At 33.9% G+C, this 19,073-nt stretch overlaps 1 protein-coding gene across 4 annotated transcripts in view; it reads left to right on the plus strand.

The window, feature by feature from the left end:
• Window positions 1-19,073, plus strand: part of BAZ2B (bromodomain adjacent to zinc finger domain 2B) — a 154,276-nt gene that overhangs the window by 11,887 nt on the left and 123,316 nt on the right. For 2 of the 4 annotated variants that reach the window (XM_068967110.1, XM_068967114.1), the window contains exons 2-4: window positions 10,802-10,990; window positions 15,250-15,417; window positions 16,552-16,745. In XM_068967110.1, the coding sequence (XP_068823211.1) occupies window positions 10,802-10,990; window positions 15,250-15,417; window positions 16,552-16,745 (551 nt within the window). The remainder of the gene's footprint in view (window positions 1-10,801; window positions 10,991-15,249; window positions 15,418-16,551; window positions 16,746-19,073) is intronic. The other 2 variants (XM_068967112.1, XM_068967111.1) reach the window with 2 other exon arrangements.

Raw genomic sequence — 19,073 nt, forward strand, 5'->3', positions numbered from 1 at the left:
CCATACCTCTTCATTTTAGCTTAGACTGGATTTGAAGAGCCAAAATAGGAAAACACTTAAGGAGACCTGAGGCTCTCACAGAGAAATAAATTAGAGCTGCTGTTTCTTTTAGCTTTGCTTTCCTGTTCTTTATTATTTTTTTAAAATGTAATCTCTCCTTTTATCAGCCTTCATCATTTCATGCTGTAAGAAAGTGAAATCCCTAAAGGCAAATAACCTTATGAATCCTCTGAGTGTGAAGAGAAAACGCCATGGTATAGATGAATGGATTAGGAGGAGACACCTAACTCTAGGGGTTTACAGCTGGTAAAAACTCGGGCTTTGTTGTACAGTTAGTATCATTATGTGTTACACAGTGACTGGGTCCTGATTGCTTGCAGTGACACAAGCATAATCAGTCCTTCAAAATCAAGTATAAATATAACAAGAAAAAGAGCAATATGGAAAAATTCAGAAATGTCCAACTATTGCCATTTCTTGAGTGAAATGCTACTGATCAGTAGTTGGGTTCCCCAACAAAATGTGAAAATAAGAGAATTTTAGAAAGCAGCAATTTCAAAGAAGTGAAAGCTATGCAAAATGCATTGCAGTCCTTCATTATATAGTTCATAAGTATAAAAAAAACGAATTCTAGGCTGTTAATTAATTCATAATTCTGGAAAATATTTCCCCATGCCATGAATCTATAACAATAATTGTTACACAGTCTCTCTCCCTTGCTCTCTGTATGAGAGACCCTTATCACCAAGTCTTCCCTGGATAGTCTCTCTGTCACCATTCACTTCCAGTTGCTTCACAAGCTACTCTTAACCCACCCCTGGAAATTATGTATAAAATCATTTAATGTGTGCTGATGATATGAGCATTTACACATCTAACCAATATGTATTTAACCAAGATATTCCTTTAAACCATGATCATATAAGAAAGTGCTATTACATCAATACTACAGACAACTGTGTTTCCCATGAACTATCAAATTGCCAATATCCACTGGATCATGGAAAAAGCAAGAGAGTTCCAGAAAAACATCTATTTCTGCTTTACTGACTATGCCAAAGCCTTTGACTGTGTGGATCACAATAAACTGTGGAAAATTCTGAAAGAGATGGAAATACCAGACCACCTGACCTGCCTCTTGAGAAATCTGTATGCAGGTCAGGAAGCAACAGTTAGAACTGGACATGGAACAACAGACTGGTTCCAAATAGGAAAAGGAGTACGTCAAGGCTGTATATTGTCACCCTGTTTATTTAACTTCTATGCAGAGTACATCATGAGAAACGCTGGACTGAAAGAAACACAAGCTGGAATCAAGATTGCCGGGAGAAATATCAATAACCTCAGATATGCAGATGATACCACCCTTATGACAGAAAGTGAAGAAGAACTAAAAAGCCTTTTGATGAACGTGAAAGAAGAGAGTGAAAAAGTTGGCTTAAAGCTCAACATTCAAAAAACGAAGATCATGGCATCCGGTCCCATCACTTCATGGGAAATAGATGGGGAAACAGTGGAAACAGTGGCTGACTTTATTTTGGGGGGCTCTAAAATCACTGCAGATGGTGGTTGCAGCCATGAAATTAAAAGACAGTTACTCCTTGGAAGAAAAGTTATCACCAACCTAGATAGTATATTCAAAAACAGAGACATTACTTTGCCAACTAAGGTCCTTCTAGTCAAGGCTATGGTTTTTCCAGTGGTCATGTATGGATGTGAGAGTTGGACTGTGAAGAAGGCTGAGGGCCGAAGAAGTGATGCTTTTGAACTGTGGTGTTGGAGAAGACTCTTGAGAGTCCCTTGGACTGCAAGGAGATCCAACCAGTCCATTCTGAAGGAGATCAGCTCTGGGATTTCTTTGGAAGGAATGATGCTAAAGCTGAAACTCCAGTACTTTGGCCACCTCATGCGAAGAGTTGACTCATTGGAAAAGATTCTAATGCTGGGAGGGATTGGGGGCAGGAGGAGAAGGGGACGACCGAGGATGAGATGGCTGGATGGCATCACTGACTTGATGGACGTGAGTCTGAGTGAACTCCGGGAGTTGGTGATGGACAGGGAGACCTGGCGTGCTGCAATTCATGGGGTTGCAAAGAGTTGGACACGACTGAGCGACTGAACTGAACTGAACTGATGGAATATTTTGGGACAAATTCACCTCTTCCCAGAAATATGCAAAATTCAGTGCAAAAGAGTAACAGTAAAGTGTTCATTAAGCCAGCAGAACAAATCACCTTGTTTTCAAGATAGTAACTCCACCTTAGTTTCAAGTGCATCAATGCCCTAAACCAAAATTACTGGTATCTTTATTAAAGGGGAAGGTTAGACATAGATGGATACAGAAAGAAGCCCATCTGGAGACATAGGAAATATGCCTGAAGTTTCCAAAGTTAGAGAATAATGAAACATATTCTTCCTTAGCATCTTCAGGGACATGGCCTTGCCCCCACCTTGTTTTTTGAATTTTGTTGCCTCCAGAACTGAGACAATAAATATCTGTTGTTCTAAGCCACTCAGTTTGTGGGTACTTTGTTATGGCAGCTGTAGCAAGGTAATATATGAATGCACTACTGTTTTTGATGATTAGCTGTACTTTGCTGGTTGTATATTAGAAGCTGATTTTGCAATGCTGTAAAATATGCTTCTAGTTTAAAGGAGTAGAGACAGGAGTTTAAAGACATGTAGCAATGAAATTGCTACATTTCATTAATGTAGCAATGAAAGAAATGTGTTTTTCAAAGCTGCTTTTAGTCATTTTTGTTTATTATGGGAAAACTGACTTATTTATTGAAGCATAAGTAAAATAAAATTTTAGAATTAAGCTTGTTTTCAGATTTTTTATAATTCATTATAAAAATAAAGTACATCTATATTTGAATATAGGAATATATAAATATAGTATAATTTTAGTGTTTTAATCTGTGAACTTTAAATTCTTTCATTAGATCTAACAAAAAATACTTTTTTTCCAGAGGAGCAGCTACTCCCGTCTTTTAAGAATAGTTATTTGCCTGGGGATTGATACATCACTGAGTGAACTGAATCAAAAGCTTATTCACCAGGTTCAGTGTTATAAAGTATTAGCTTTTGTTCCCAAGGCTACCTAGACTTTTAATGATTTTTTTTTCTAGTAAAAAGACTGTTTGAAAGGAAATTAGTAACTTTATATTGAATCCTGGCAGTTACCAACTTAACCAAGTGGCCAAAGTTAATGTCAGCAGTCCCACATAGAAACATCATGGACCCAATGACAAGGAAACATTGGGTACTCTTCCCTATCATGTTTAACCTCTTCTAGTCATGAGAAAACATCAGACAAACCCACACTGAGATCTATCCACAAAGTACCTGACTAGTACTCTAATGTATCAAGGTCATGAAAGACAAGACTGAGAAACTGTCACAAATTAGAGAAAATTAAGAAGACACAGTAACTAAATGCAATGTGAGATCCTGGATTGGATTTTAGCACAGAAAAAGGACACTACTGGAAAAACTGAGATCTGAATAAATTAATTAATTAATCAGGGTCAATTTCTTGGCTTTGAAAATTAGTTTTTATCATATAAAATGTTAACATAAGGGAAGGTTGGAACCCTGTACTATTTTCTACAACTCTTGTGAGTCTAAAACAATCTCAAAACAAATACTTAAAAATAAAAAGAATGACTTTATTTCCATACCATGCTTTTTAAATGTTAAAATATAAAGGTTAACTACTGAAAAAGTTGTAAGAATAAAGAAATAAAATGAAAATTATTGGTGGCTGATTGTCTTGTCACCATTAACTATGAAATTCTTTGTTTGTTCTTTAGTCAAAGTTCAAGTTAGCAGAATTTGTACATTGTGAGTTTCAGAATATTTAAGCGTTAATATGTTTAGTAATTTTAATATATGGGCAAATAATTTGAGCATTTCTTTAACTTACAGTGATTTCACTGTATTGAGTTCAGTTATTACCAGTGTTTAAGTACTCTTGTAACCTTTATTTGTGCTACCATTTTTGACGATTAAACACATTTTGAGGGTTGCATACTAGACGCTGATTTTGCAATGCTGTAAAATGTGCTAACAGTTTAAAAAACTAGAGATAAGAGAATACATGTTGCAACAAGTTTGTGTAGCAATAACAAAGACATTTGTAGCATACAAAAAGCAGCATATGTGGAATTTTATCATAATAAATGGTCTCCTTAATTTTTTTAAAAAAGATTAGATGCTTTAAGCATACTTATTCCTTATAATCATTTTGTTTCAATTTGTTATCTAGACTTTTCCTGATTGGTAGGAGATTTTGTCCACTCATAGTATAGGTTCAAGACATTAGTATGGTATTCATGTAATTTTGTTCCTGTGGGGGGAAAAGGCCTTATTTTATTGTTATGTGAGGTTCATTTGATATTAATAAAGGTACTCACAGTTAACATGCACTGTTCCTGAGACACTGGCATTTCTGTAACTGCTTTAATCACTTATAGATGGATTGGCTAGTAAAATCTGTAAAGCTGTGCTAAAAAGTAGTCAGCTTATTATAATGTAAACAATTTAGGCATTAGAGATGTATTCTCATTATGCAGTAAGTTCACATTTTTACTTATCAGTTAAAATGGAAACCAAAAAAAAGTTGCATTCATAATATTGAAAGTATGCTTGAATGTTAATATCTGTAAAAAAGAATAATTATGGTCTTCTAAAACTATTTTCATTTTATGATGTAATTTAGCAGTTTTCAGTTGTGTTCTCTGAGCAAAATTTGAGAGTTAATCATGCCAGGTTTTTATTTCAGAGGATCTTCTGATTATAGGTTTATTAATGTAGAAAAATCACTTCTCCAAAAGTAAAGCATTCTAATATTCAAATAATTTTATTTTGCACTCATAAATTTAAGAGTCAGTTTGACTTGTGTTGAATTTTCTTTCCTATAGGAAGATGCTCTGTTTTTTTTTTAATTTATTAATACAGAATATACTTTTAAAAATGTAGTTGCAGAGTTCACTTAGCCTTCTCCAGTCTATGATTAGAAATCTTATGAACAGTCGCATGATGTTTCAAGACAGTTGGAGAAGGTTAAGGACATTGTCCTGACAATGAAAAAGTGAAAGTGAAAATCATCTGACTCTTTGCGACCCCTTAGACTATACAGTCCATGGAATTCTCCAGGCCAGAATACTGGAGTGGGTAGGCTTTCCCTTCTCCAGGGGATCTTCCCAACCCAGGGATCAAACCCAGGTCTCCCGCATTGCCAGCGCATTCTTTACCAGCTGAACCACAAAGGAAGCCCAAGAATACTGGAGTGGGTAGCCTATCCCTTCTCCGGAGGATCTTCCCCACCCAGGAATTGAACAGGGGTCTCCTGCATTGCAGCCAGCTACTTTACCAACTGAGCTATGAAACCTGACAATGAAACCAAGGGTGTAATCTAAACAGCACCCTCTGCTGTATAAGAAGATTAAAGCCACAGCATAGATGTTATTAAATCAGCTTCTAAGTACCCAAAGAGCTTTTAATAACATTGTGAATGCTTTTTATAATTGAAACAGAGGGGGAAAGTGAGGTATATTTTTATCACTTAAAGAATGACTCCTGGTTACTCTCACTTTTTAAAGGAAGAGAGAAACAGAGAATTGAAAACTACCATTTTTGGAGTTATCCACAGCAGGTATTATAAAGTGTTGTCCTTGCAACTGTTAACAGTTTGTTTTCTGCAGTGTTTTGTAGAGAGTAAAAATGATTAAGAAATGGCTCATTCCTTTACAACCTTATACCCTAGCGATGGTCTGATAAAACATTGTGAATAATTGAATGTTCAAAGAGGGTCCAAAACGTATCTATCTGGGAGATTCAGGGATACTTCTTGGAGTATATTTTCTTGAAATTATTATGAAAGTATAGTTAAGATTATAAAAGGCAAAAGAAGTCAAAGAGCATGTTACATAAGCATGGAGGGTGTATAGAAATAACGTGACCAAAAATATAATAATGGAAAACATTTATTAAGTACTTGTGTTTCATATTATGCCAAGTTTTGCAGATGATTGAGATGATCGAGATCCAGTTCTCAAGGATCTAAAATCCTGGTTTAGAATTCATGTGCGTAGAAGTGATAGTTAAAACAGTGGAAGTACATGAAATGACTGAGGAAGAAAGCATAAAAGTGGAAGAAGGAGATGGTTGGACAAAATCTTAAGGAATCTTACTTATATTTACAGAAAAAAATCCAATAAGGCACACAGTAGTAGTATTGAAAAATATAGTTAATAAGAAAATCAAAATAGCTCCATGACCTGGATCTTAAGGGTGAAAATGGGTTTTAATAAGGAAGAGGCAATCATATGCCAGATTTATAGAGTCAGGTTAAGAATGAGAAGAGCAGAGATTATTGAAATCTAGTGGTTAGGAAAACTTAAGGTCCTTTACAGACAAAATGGAAGGGAGACTTAGACTTTGCAAGGTATTAGAGATTCTGAGAACTGAGGAGGAAGTAGACATACAAGTATAAGAATTTTCTTTCAAGGTTAATGAGTGATGGTGAGATGGAATTGAGAGGGAAAGAGATAGATGGGGTCAAGAGGTAGAAGACAGAGAGACCAAAAGGCATGCTGAGAAATGTGGAAATGGAAATGTGGAAACCGTGGTTAGAAAAATTTAAGTTTAAGATCTTGGAGTGGTAGAGTTTTGTGTGATAGAATCCAGCATGTGGCCTAAATGAAATCAAGGAGAAATAAAAGGCCAAGTGGTAATTTTTAAAAATTAGGACTTGAGGTTGCCTAAGTGGAAGACAAAAGGACACTAGTAAGAAGAATTCTTGCAAGTTTAAATGAAAATTCAAGACAACTTCCTAGTCTTTGGAATTAGTCCCATGCATGTGCACCTTCTGTTATTAATGAGTAATAAATCGATTCATTCAGCAGATACCTATTATATATCTACTCTGTACAAGACATTGTTTTAGGTATTTGGGATCTGTTACTGATTCGTGTGTGTGACAATACCAGTTCATAATATTATAATGTTAACTAACTTGTTTAATACATTGTGGTGTGAAAAAGTCTTCAGTTCAGTTTAGTTCAGTCGCTCAGTCATATCCGACTCTTTGCGACCCCATGAATCGCAGTACATCAGGCCTCCCTGTCCATCACCAACTCCCGGAGTTCACCCAAACCCATGTCCATTGAGTCGGTGATGCCATCCAGCCATCTCATCTTCTGTCGTCCCCTTCTCCTCCTGCCCCTAATCCCTCCCAGCATCAGGGTCTTTTTCAATGAGTCAACTCTTCGCATGAGGTGGCCAAAGTATTGGAGTTTCAGCTTTAGCATCAGTCCTTCCAATGAACAGGACTGATCTCCTTTAGAATGGACTGGTTGGATCTCCTTGCAGTCCAAGGGACTCTTAAGAGTCTTCTCCAACACCACAGTTCAAAAGCATCAATTCTTCGGTGCTCTGCCTTCTTCACAGTCCAACTCTCACATCCATACATGACCACAGGAAAAACCATAGCGTTGACAAGACGAACCTTTGGTGGCAAAGTAATGTCTCTGCTTTTGAATATTCTATCTAGGTTGGTCATAACTTGCCTTCCAAGGAGTAAGTGTCTTTTAATTTCATGGCTGCAATCACCATCTGCAGTGATTTTGGAGCCCAAAGTCTTACACTACCTAAATTATGTTCAAATCATTGAGTTCCTTAAGGCTCAGGATTATGTCTTACTTATTCTGTATGCTAACTACTAAGCATAGCACCTGTACTTAATATGAACTTAATATGTTCATGAAATGTCTGAATTACTAGACACTTGAATAAAGAACAGAATAATTCTGGAAGGTTTTTACATGGAATTAGTAGCTGTTTTTATAAAAAGTGTGGAATAATAATATTTAAATTATTAATATATATAGAATTACAAAGCCATTTAATCAGAAAGATATACTTTTTATCACTGACTTCTATATTGTTATATAGGCAAAATTTAGTAGAGATTATTAAATGTAGTGTGAAATTATTTTCCTTCAGTTGTATAACTTTATCCATGTATAGCAAAGAAAATCTCTGATATGTGCTCTTAATAATGCATAGTATCACTATAATCAGTATAATGTGGGCCTGATCTCCACTATATACAAAAGTGAACATTTTCTTATCAACAAGGAATAAATAGGTCGTATAGATTCCATTGTCACATGAGTACTTTCTATGCTTCAATTATGTTCAACAGGAGTTTTCTAAAAAGGAATAAGAAAACAGAGTAAGGTAGCCTCTTCGTAATTTTGTCAAGCATAGATATAACTCTGTGTACAAACTACTTTTTTTCCTATTTGAATCTACAGTGAGTAAAGCTCATATTTTGTTGAAATCTTATATTCAGCTCTTTCTAGCTATCACACTTTTTAGAGTTAGAAAAAGAATGATTCATGTTGATGTTTGACAGAAACCAGCACAATTCTGTAAAGCAGTTAACCTTCAATTAAAAACTAAATGCATTTTTTTAAAAGAACCTTTTTATTATCAAATTGTGTAAAATTGATTTTTAATTAAAATTGATTCTTACTTATTGCTGCAAGAGTGACAACTGCATTTAGATATTACTCATGTTTTTGGTTCATGAGACTCCAAGGTAAACCTTGCTCATTTATTTCTTCACAATAAGAAAATGTTCTGGCTAACAGTTAACTTCTGTTGTAGAAATATTTCTATCAGTTTCTGATCCTTTATAATTTCAATCTGTTCTGAGTTTTTATAATATATTGTATAGTTTTGAGTTTATCTCACAGAATTTTTTGTATTAAATCACTGCTATTAATACATATATACAATTGACAAATATAATTTAAGAATTATTATTTTGTAAAATATAAGTTAAAAATGATTCTAAAATCTACAAACTGAATGTTCAATTCATCTTGTTTATCAAGAAAACTAATATAGAGGAAAATGTAACTGACCACAGTATGCTTATAAATAAGCAGTTGATTAAGGACATGTGATGTCAGAAGTTGAATTGATTAGTGAGAATTGGAGATTTTATAGGTAATCACATGTGAAAATAAATAATGGTTCTTACTGATATATATAGGCTCATTTTTTAGAGAAATTAGCTGGGTCTTTGAGAATTCTATTGCCCACCAACCCCACCCCACTCAAAATTTACATAATCTTTGTGATACCATAGCAATACTCTTAAAAATAGTAATACTTGAGTAATTTCCCTTTTTTCTAGTAGCAGATTCTGTTTTGTTTTGACTTAATTTTAGTGCTAATTGCAGTCTAGAATTCTGATTACATAAAAAGTACCAAACTCACAGATTTTTCTGTTTAGGCTTTAATAAACAGAAACTAAGGTTGGCTGACTAAGAAAATATATCCAATTTTGTGTCCTTCCCTGCCCTCCTCCCTCACAGTTTTATTTGTGGGCCTTACTTGTATAGACTCTTGAGTATCTTCCCTATAAGATCTACTAACTGCTTTGTAATAATGGGACCTCAACCTTCAATCAGAACTTTTTACCTTGAAGGCTGATTGATGTAAGATATACTTGATGTAATCATCTATTTAAATCTTACTACTTCAATGAAAATACAGTGTTATTTCAATGAGGAATTTAGGGCTTATATCAGTCAATGAGAGTACACTCTGATCTCTTTGATGACTTCCTCTTAGTTTTCAGAGAATAAAAAAGCAAAGAGGAGAGATTTTGTTGATAACTAAATGATAGCGAAAACTATACTTATTTTTAAGTTGCATTTTTTTAATTTACTTCAAACATACTTTATTCAAACTATATTGCAATGCATAGCCAGGTCTGCTATAAACAGGATCATAAGGAAGCCTTATATTTTTTTTTAACACAGAGCACAATAGTTTTCACACAGTAAATTATGGTAGCCTAGAGTGTGAGTTTTGATATTCTGCTTTCATACTATCAAATCAGGAAACTTAATTATTTCCTGGAAGTAAAAAGAAGATTTCCAAGTATTAACAAATCTTCTGCCAAATCCCTACAAAGAATGAAAAATACATTGTTTTTTGGATTATTTAACACTGCAACTTTGGGTTATGACATTTAGTACTAGATTCTCTTTAGAGTAAATGTAGAGATTGAAAAAAATCATGTTTGAATTGAATATGAACTTACTGTCACAATGTTTAAAAATGATTTTTATATTGATCACTACCTTCGAATGCATTTAGAAATAAATTAGTAGTTTTATTTACTAAATACTTATGCTCTTGGATGTATTGCTTTATCAGGCTAGAAATATAATCCTTTTTGGCATCAACTCTCCTCACCTAAAGATGTTGGATAGAGACTATAGCTTCAAATTCTAGCACATGGAAATTAGGAACTCTTTGCCTAGAGTATATGACAATTTGAGTAATGACTTTGTGATGGATTCTGGATTTATTTTATTAATTTTCAACTTTGTATTAATAGGATGTTTTTTTATCTTCCTTCTTATGAATAAAAATTCCTGATAAAATGTTAATGTACATGTATTAGCAGAAAGTTTGCCTCACTTTTGCAGCTCAAACTGTATAATTCATGAAAATTACTTACTTAAAGCATCATTCTAAATCTCAAAATTATAAATAAAGTTATGTCATTCATTTGACTTATTTTTAGAGTATATTCTTGTTTCTAGAATCATCTTATTCTGTAGGGTTTGAAGAACAGAAATGCAAAAGAAAAAAGGTATAATAGAAATTTAATAGATAAACTATAAATTTTAATACACTATGAATGCTGAAATCAGATAAATCTCATGTTTTTATAATACAACTTTAAGTGTGTTTTTTTCCCTCCCAGGACATTTATTCAGAGCAGCTGGGGATCAACCGTTTAACCTGTCCACAGTGTCGAGTGCCTTCCCAATGGTCAGCCACCCAGTCTTTGGTCTACATTCAGCCAGCTCAGGGCATTCAGAATTTGGTGGTTTGGGGACACTTGGTACACCCACAGCCTTAGCCGCCCATCCCCAACTAGCGTCTTTTCCAGGTAAACATCTATTACAAACAGTGTTCAAAGAAAGAAAGCAAGCTTGAAAATGTGCAAGCAGTAATTGTTTATTAAACCGAACAAGAATAGTCTTATGCCTGGTATATTAAAGCTCACGTGCAAGAATTAGTGCAATCCTTTTTATCATGTGCAAAATAGTAAACACACTGTGTGTGCTGTGTGGCAGTGTAATTAACTAGTTATTCAAATGCTAAGCTATCTGTTGCAAAAGTGAATAATTAAGCCAAGTTTTTATCATGCTTTTTATTGAAGTAGAAAAGTATATGTATTAGAAGTATAAAATTTGATTAATTTTTCTCAGTTTTACTTGGTTCTTAAAAAAAATTATTTAACTTTCAGTGAAAAACTAAAGTCCAGTTCCTATAATGAATAAATACACTTTTATTTTGAGTTCTCATTTCTCTGTGTTTGTAAGTAAGATGAGCTTGGCTCTTAAATTTCTATTTTTTCATATTTTACTTAAACAACCATAGATTTGCACCACTTACATGGGAGGGAGACCAGAATTATCCCAGATTATGAGGATTCAGGAGTTCAGTAAGACACCAGTTAAAGCTTAACTTAGACAAACATGCTATAATTTCTTGTTATATTATTTTGAAAGTCTAAGCTTTAATGTGTTTCCAGTGATTAATTTTATCTTAATAAATTTTAGTTAAGGATACATGATTTAGTGTTACTAATAGAGCATAATTCAGAGACAAGTGGATCTGAATTTAAATCAGGCCTGTTACCTTTCAGCTGTGTGACCTTGACTGAACAAGTAATCCGACCTCTTAGCCTCAGTTTTTTCATGTGAATAATGAGGATGATAATAATAATAACAGTATCTACCTCTTAGGGTTCTTGTGAAGATTAAAAGAGATAATCCATGTCCAGTACTGAATGCAGTGTTCAGCATACATAATTAGTACATGATTGGTAGCCATCATGATTCTTCCTGTTGTTAAGAGTTTCTTTAAAAGGAATCAAGTATCTTGTTTGATGAAAAGATGGTTAAATATATATTTAATATGACTCATTTTTTGAGTCATATTATTTCTTTAATTCAGAAAAGGGATGATGAGAAGGAACAATGTGTCTAGAAAGTTAAAAGTCAAACAAAGTCTTGACATTTGCTTTAAAAAATACTAATAGGAATTTATTTTAGGCAGTTCTGAGCACGGTTGCTTAGCAAGATGAGTAATCAGTAGATACTTGCTGAAATATAGACTGCTGAATAAAAAATTAAAATATGTAATAGTAATATAGTTGCTAGTATCTTAAATTTTAAAAATTGTTTTAACACAATTTCTTATATTTGATATAGTTTGATATATATGTAGTATTAATTGCTTTTGAGCATTTTAAACCACAATGTAATTATTGAATTATTAAAATCAATTATCTTCTGTACTGAAAACATGGTTAACAGTTGTAAGAATTACTCATCTCATCTTCAATAATGTTGGTATTTCCACTGTATGGAAAAAATCTGATAACTTCCCTAATCTGTATAAGCTATTCATATAAGCTATTCATTCATCCATTTATTGTACAAACTTCTTTGAGCATCTAACTATGTTCTGTGCACTAGGCTAAGCACTTAGGAGTACACTAACATTGTCTATGTTATGTTTCTTATAGTTTTTAGAAGATGGATAAATAGAAAATTATAAGACAGAGTCTTTAGTGGCAAATAACAGTATGGCTGTATAAGCATACTTTTTTGCCAAGAGAATATGCTTTGTTACAGAGGACTCATTTGTTTAAGCTGTACATCTTATATAACTTAGATTGTCTATAATTGGTTTTATTTAAAAGGGTAACCAAAATGCCAAAATTTTTAAATCACCTACTAAATAAAAACACAAAGAGAAGAAATCACTAGGAATTTTAAATCGGGAATAGTTTACTTTTAAATATTATGCACTTCTAAACTAGTCTGCATTTCAGGTGATTAAATCAATGTGAAAATTACTTAATGTATATTATATAATAAAATTATTTCCATTTTATATTGAAATAGTATTTCATGGGAAGTGCTTTTAAAATATGTATAATTTTAGTCATTATATTTTTATATTACTATGAATTTTTGTGAAGTATTTGGCTCTATCAACTCAGGGAGATTTTTAAATTCTGCTATCTTATAGGTTCAAATTGTGTTTCAGTATATCCTCTGAAATAATAGACTTTTTCAATGGAATATGATTAATGTTGTTACCATGCAGTTACTGCCTTTGAATACATTTAGAAATTCCTCATGTTCTGGTTTATATAATCCTTATTTTGTAAATTTCATTTATCAACAAGGTTGTTTGTGACTATGTTGTTTTTTTCTTAATTTGAAAAAGAAATAATTCATACTTAACAAAAATTCTGTTATTTCCCATGAAATATTAGACATTTGTGAAGCTTGTTTTCAGAAGTGCTACCATTTTCATCTTTTTATTTGATCTTATTTACTTGAATTTATAACATGTACATTTTCCAGTTGTGTTTTTTTCCTAATCTCTGTTGTTTGCTTATTGACCATTGATTTTCTAAAGTACATTTTTATGTTTTTTTTCTCAGTTTGATTATGTTTAAAACATTTGAGTCTTATTATACTTTGATTACCTTACCAATTTGTTGGTTGTTTACAAAGTCTGAACCTTCAACTATATTGCTTTAATTATAGACTCTATGTTAAATAATATGAATATTTCAGGAAACTGGTATTTCCTTTTTTATCAGCTAAATAGAACCAAGTTTTCAAACCTATAAATAGCAATAGATTCTGGCTATGCTGATACAAGCTCCAAAAACATAGTTTTTCTTTCTATCTAAATACAGTTCTTTCATCTTAACAGTAGATAAATGATTGATAGTTTTATATAGTTATTCTTGGTTCAGTTCCCATCATTCAGGCACTGCTGAATATACATTGGTGTCATTTCACTAGCAGCGACTTCCTGCAGTGCAGTAGAATAGCTTTTGCAGTTTTCTGCTTATACTGATTTTTAGACATTAGAATGTCAGTTACCAAGAACATTTCACTTTCTTTTAATCTAGACTTTTGTCTTTAGATAATGAAGGTTCACATAACTTTACATCTTGTTTTAATGAAGAGATGTTCTTAGAAAAGCTTTCAAGATCATATAATACAATACATTGACTATGTTGAATTTTCCCATACTCTATTATTGGGATTTTTCCTCTAATTTTTTGTGATTATCAAGTCTATGAAAAATGTACCATATCTCTTGGAAGATTAGCCTAAAAGGTAGTAACTGAGTTGGTAATCTAGCTGGTTAGCCATTTGGAAAGTATTCTTTCCAAGATTTTAGATGGGGCAATATAAGACTGTCCTTTGATTTATTTTAGATTTCTTCTTAATCTTAAACTTTCCCTAAATAATGTATTCTATAAAATTTGGTTTCTCTCATTTTCTAACAGTTTTAACTAAAAGCCACTGTTTGAATAGCTAAATTGCATTCAATGATAAGACATTATTATCTGTAATTTGTAAGAGGAAGTATAAATAACATTCAGGCTTTTTAAATTAACTTTAAGGAAAAAAAATTATATAAGTCTTTTATAGTTTAATATGGCAACTTGTTTTTGGAAATCTTTGAAGCACTTTTCATTTTTTGGACCAAAAACAAACAAAAAATAAACATTGATTTTGCTGTCTCTGTTGTTTTGTTTGAGTATAGACATTTTCTTCCATAAAGGTATTCAAGATATGCTGAATTACAGTGGTGTTTGTATTATTATTTAAAGCATTTGATTTATCAAAGCCAGGGTTTTTTTGTATGTAATTTAAGGAAATTCTTAACATAGATTGTAGATGGTTGCTTTACATTCTAAGGTTTTAAAATAGATTAAAATAATCTTAAACACTCTTTCTTGGCTAATTTAGAAAAATTATGATATAAGTCATCAAAGAGTTAAACAGTTCTTTAATGTTAATTTCAATTTTCCCATTTTATTTTAAAAACTATAGACTACCTTTGTTCTTCATAAACTTGGAATTCATAGAAGCTGCTAAGTGAAGAACCTTGGATACTGTCTTAACGAACAGAATGATGAATGTATAACCTCTAGTCAGTTATCTTATAATTAGAAAGATGGTCAGAACTATGTGTAATTCAGCAATTCTGTTCCAAGATGAAACCTGAAATTTTTCTTCAGTAATAAAATATAAAAAGCACCGTTAAATTAACTAGGAAGTTAATCCAAATATTTTTGCTTGTTTGGTGTTTGGCTTTGAGGTGCAGAATGGTGGCGAACAACAGATGTTCATACACGTACAGGGGCAGCCTTCTTTCCACCATTACTGGGAATTCCACCACTGTTTGCTCCTCCAGCCCAGAATCATGATTCTTCTTCATTCCATTCAAGGACTTCTGGAAAAAGTAATAGAAATGGTCCTGAAAAAGGTATCCATGTTAACTTGAGTGAAGTATTATCCTTCATTTCAGTATCCATTTTCAGTAGAGTTCAGATTTAGAAACAGTTATAAAGCATTGTGCTAGACACTTTCACATTGTCCTGCTTAATCTTTATAATAACTCTGTGAGGTTGAAAGTGTTCGTGTTTTGCAGCCAAGATTAAATAAATTATTCAAGAAAGTACTGTTTACGTGTTGACATTGCATGGTTGGTTTGGTTTAGTCACTAAGTCGTGTCCAACTCTTTGGACCCCATGTACTGTAGCCCGCCAGGCTTCTCTGTCCATGAGATTCTCCAGGCAAGAATACTGGAGTGGGTTGCCATTTCCTTCTCCAGAGGATCTTCCCGACCCAGGAATCAAACCTGGGTCTCCTGCATTGCAGACAGATTCTTTCCCAACTGAGCTATAAGGGAAGCCGCTGTATAGCAGAATTTAACCCAGGTTTTAACTCCCAACCCCACTGCTTTTCCTCTGTATCTCATTACTTCCCTTATGTTGCTCAATAAAATATATTACTTCTGCTCTAATTAAGCATTAAATTTATATGTTAGCACACCTTTTTTCTTTTACATTTTCATTAATATTTCATAGTTGATAACTGTTGTTAGAATACATTTGCAAATTATAATACCATTTTAGATGGTTTGTTACTGTCTTTCTTTCCACTTAAGTAGATGTTGGGGAGTTTGCCCTGAAAGAGGGAATAGTTGTATTTAATTACTTTTCTAAAGCTTTTTTAATTGAAGTAAAGTTCACATAAATGTAAAATTTACCATTTTAAACAGAACAATTCAGTGACATTAAAGGCACTAATAGTGTTGTACAACAACCAACTCTATCTAGTTTCAACACATTTTCATTACCCCAAAAGGAAACTTCATACCAGTTTCTCCCTGTTATTTCCTCTTTCAGTCTCTGGCAACCACTAGCTTGCCCTCTTTCTCTATATATGTACCTGTTGTGAATATCTCATAGAGATGGAATCATACAGTTTGTGTCTGGCTTATTTCACTTAGCATACTGTTTTTAAGTCATCCCAATTGTGGTGTATGTCATTATTTCATTCGTTTTTATTCTGAGTAACATTCTCTTGTATAAACATATTTATTTTAACTTTCAAGGTGTAAATGGATCAATAAATGGAAACAGTACATCATCTGTATCTGGTATCAACACATCTGTACTGTCCACTACTGCTTCAAGTTCTGTGGGACAGACGAAAAGTATAAGCTCAGGTGGAGGAAACAGAAAGTGTAATCAGGAACAAAACAAAACCCAGCCTTTGGATGCTAGAGCTGACAAAATCAAAGATAAGGTAAGTTAACCTTCAGGGGTTAAATATAACAGATCTATACAAGTATTTTAAAGGTCAAACTGACTGAATCTATGAAATAATTTTTTATGATTTATGAACTCCTATTTTTACAGATATTTATTTTTATCGAGTAGTTTTATTATTAAACATTTAAAAAATTAAAAATGTTAGCACCAGTATCAATAACACAAATAGTCATCACTCAGCTCCGTTCAGTTGCTCACTCGTGTCTGACTCTTTGGAACCCCATCGACTGCAGCACGCCAGGACTCCCCATCCATCACCAACTCCTGGAGTTTACTCAAACTCATGTCCATTGAGTCAGTGATACCATCAAACCATCTCATCCTCTGTCATCTGCTTCTCCTCCTGCCTTCAGTCTTTCCCAGCATCAGGGTCTTTTCAAAATGAGTAAGTTCTTCGCATCAGGTAGCCAAAGTATTGGAGTTTCAGCTTCAGCATCAGTCCTTCCAGTGAACATTCATGACTGATTTCCTTTAGGATGAACTGGTTGGATCTCCTTGTAGTCCAAGGGACTCTCGAAAGTCTTCTCCAACACCACAGTTCAAAAGCATCAATTCTTCAGCGCTCAGCTTTGTTTATAGTCCAGCTCTCACATCCATACATGACCACTGGAAAAACCATAGCTTTGTATAGATGGACCTTTGTTGGCAAAGTGATGTCTTTGTTTTTAAAGTGCTGTCTATGTTGGTCATAACTTTTCATCCAAAGAGCAAATGTCTTTTCATTTCATGGCTGCAGTCACCATCTGCAGTGATTTTGGAGCCCCCCAAAATAAAGTCTGACACTGTTTCCATTGTTTCCCCATCTATTAGCCATAATGTGATGGGACCAGATGCCATGATCTTAGTTTTCTGACTGTTGAGTTTTAAGCCAACTTTTTCACTCTTCTCTTTCACTTTCATCAAAGGCCCTTAAGTTCCTCTTCACTTTCTGCCACAAGGGTGGTGTCATTGGCATGTCTGAGGTTATTGATATTTCCCCTGGCAATCTTGATTCCAGCTTATGCTTTATCCAGCCCAGCGTTTCTCATAATGTATTCTGCATGTAAGTTAAATAAGCAGGGTGACAATATACAGCCTTGACGTACTCCTTTTCCTGTTTGGAACCAGTCTGTTGTTCCATGTCCAGTTCTAACTGTTCTTTCCTGACCTGCATAAATTTTCTCAAGAGGCAGGTCAGGTGGTCTGGTATTCCCATCTCTTTCAGAATTTTCCACAGTTTGTTGTTATCCACATAGTCAAAGGTATTGGCGTTGTCAATAAAGCAAAAGTAGATGCTTTTCTGGAACTCTCTTGCTTTTTCAATGATTCAGCGGATGTTGGCAATTTGATCTCTGGTTCTCTGCCTTTTCTAAATCCAGCTTAAACATCTGGAAGTTCACAGTTTACATACTGCTGAGGCCTGGCTTGGAGAATTTTGAGCATTACTTTGCTAGCATGTGAAGTGAGTACAATTATGTGGTAGTTTGAGCATTCTTTGGCATTGCCTTTCTTTGGGATTGAAATGAAAACTGACCTTTTCCAGTCCTGTGATCATTGCTGAGTTTTCCAAATTTGCTGGCATATTGAGTGCAGCACTTTCACAGCATCATCTTTCAGGATTTGAAATAGGTCAACTGGAATTCCATCACCTCCACTAGCTTTGTTCTTAGTCATGCTTCTACAGGCCCGCTTGACTTTGCATTCGCATTCCAGGATGTCTGGCTCTAAGTGAGTGATCACACCATCGTGATTATCTGGGTCACGAAGATCTTTTTTGTATAGTTCTTCCGTGTATTCTTGACACCTCTTCTTAACATGTTCTACTTCTGTTAGGTCCATACCATTTCTGTGCTTTATTGTGCCCATCTTTGCATGAAATGTTCCCTTGTTATCTCTGATTTTCTTCAAGAGATCTCTAATCTTTCCCATTCTGTCGTTTTCCTCTATTTCTTTGCATTGACCACTGAGGAACGCTTTCGTGTCTCTTCTTGCTATTCTTTGGAACTCTGCATTCAAATGGGTATATCGTTCCTTTTCTTCTTTGCCTTTAGCTTCTCTTCTTTTCTCAGCTATTTGTAAGGCCTCCCCAGACAGCCATTTTGCTTTTTTGCATTTCTTTTCCGTGAGGATGGTTTTGATCCCTGCCTCCTGTACAATGTCATGAACCTCTGTCCATAGTTCTTCAGGTATTCTGTCTATCAGATCTAATCCCTTGAATCTCTTTGTCACTTCCACTGGATAATCATAAGGGATTTGATTTAGGTCATACCTGAATGGTCTAGCAGTTTTCCCTACTTTCTTCAATTTAAGTCTGAATTTAGCA

The sequence above is a fragment of the Capricornis sumatraensis genome, chromosome 3, assembly GCF_032405125.1.
Source record: "Capricornis sumatraensis isolate serow.1 chromosome 3, serow.2, whole genome shotgun sequence".
In the NCBI taxonomy this organism is placed as follows: domain Eukaryota; kingdom Metazoa; phylum Chordata; class Mammalia; order Artiodactyla; family Bovidae; genus Capricornis; species Capricornis sumatraensis.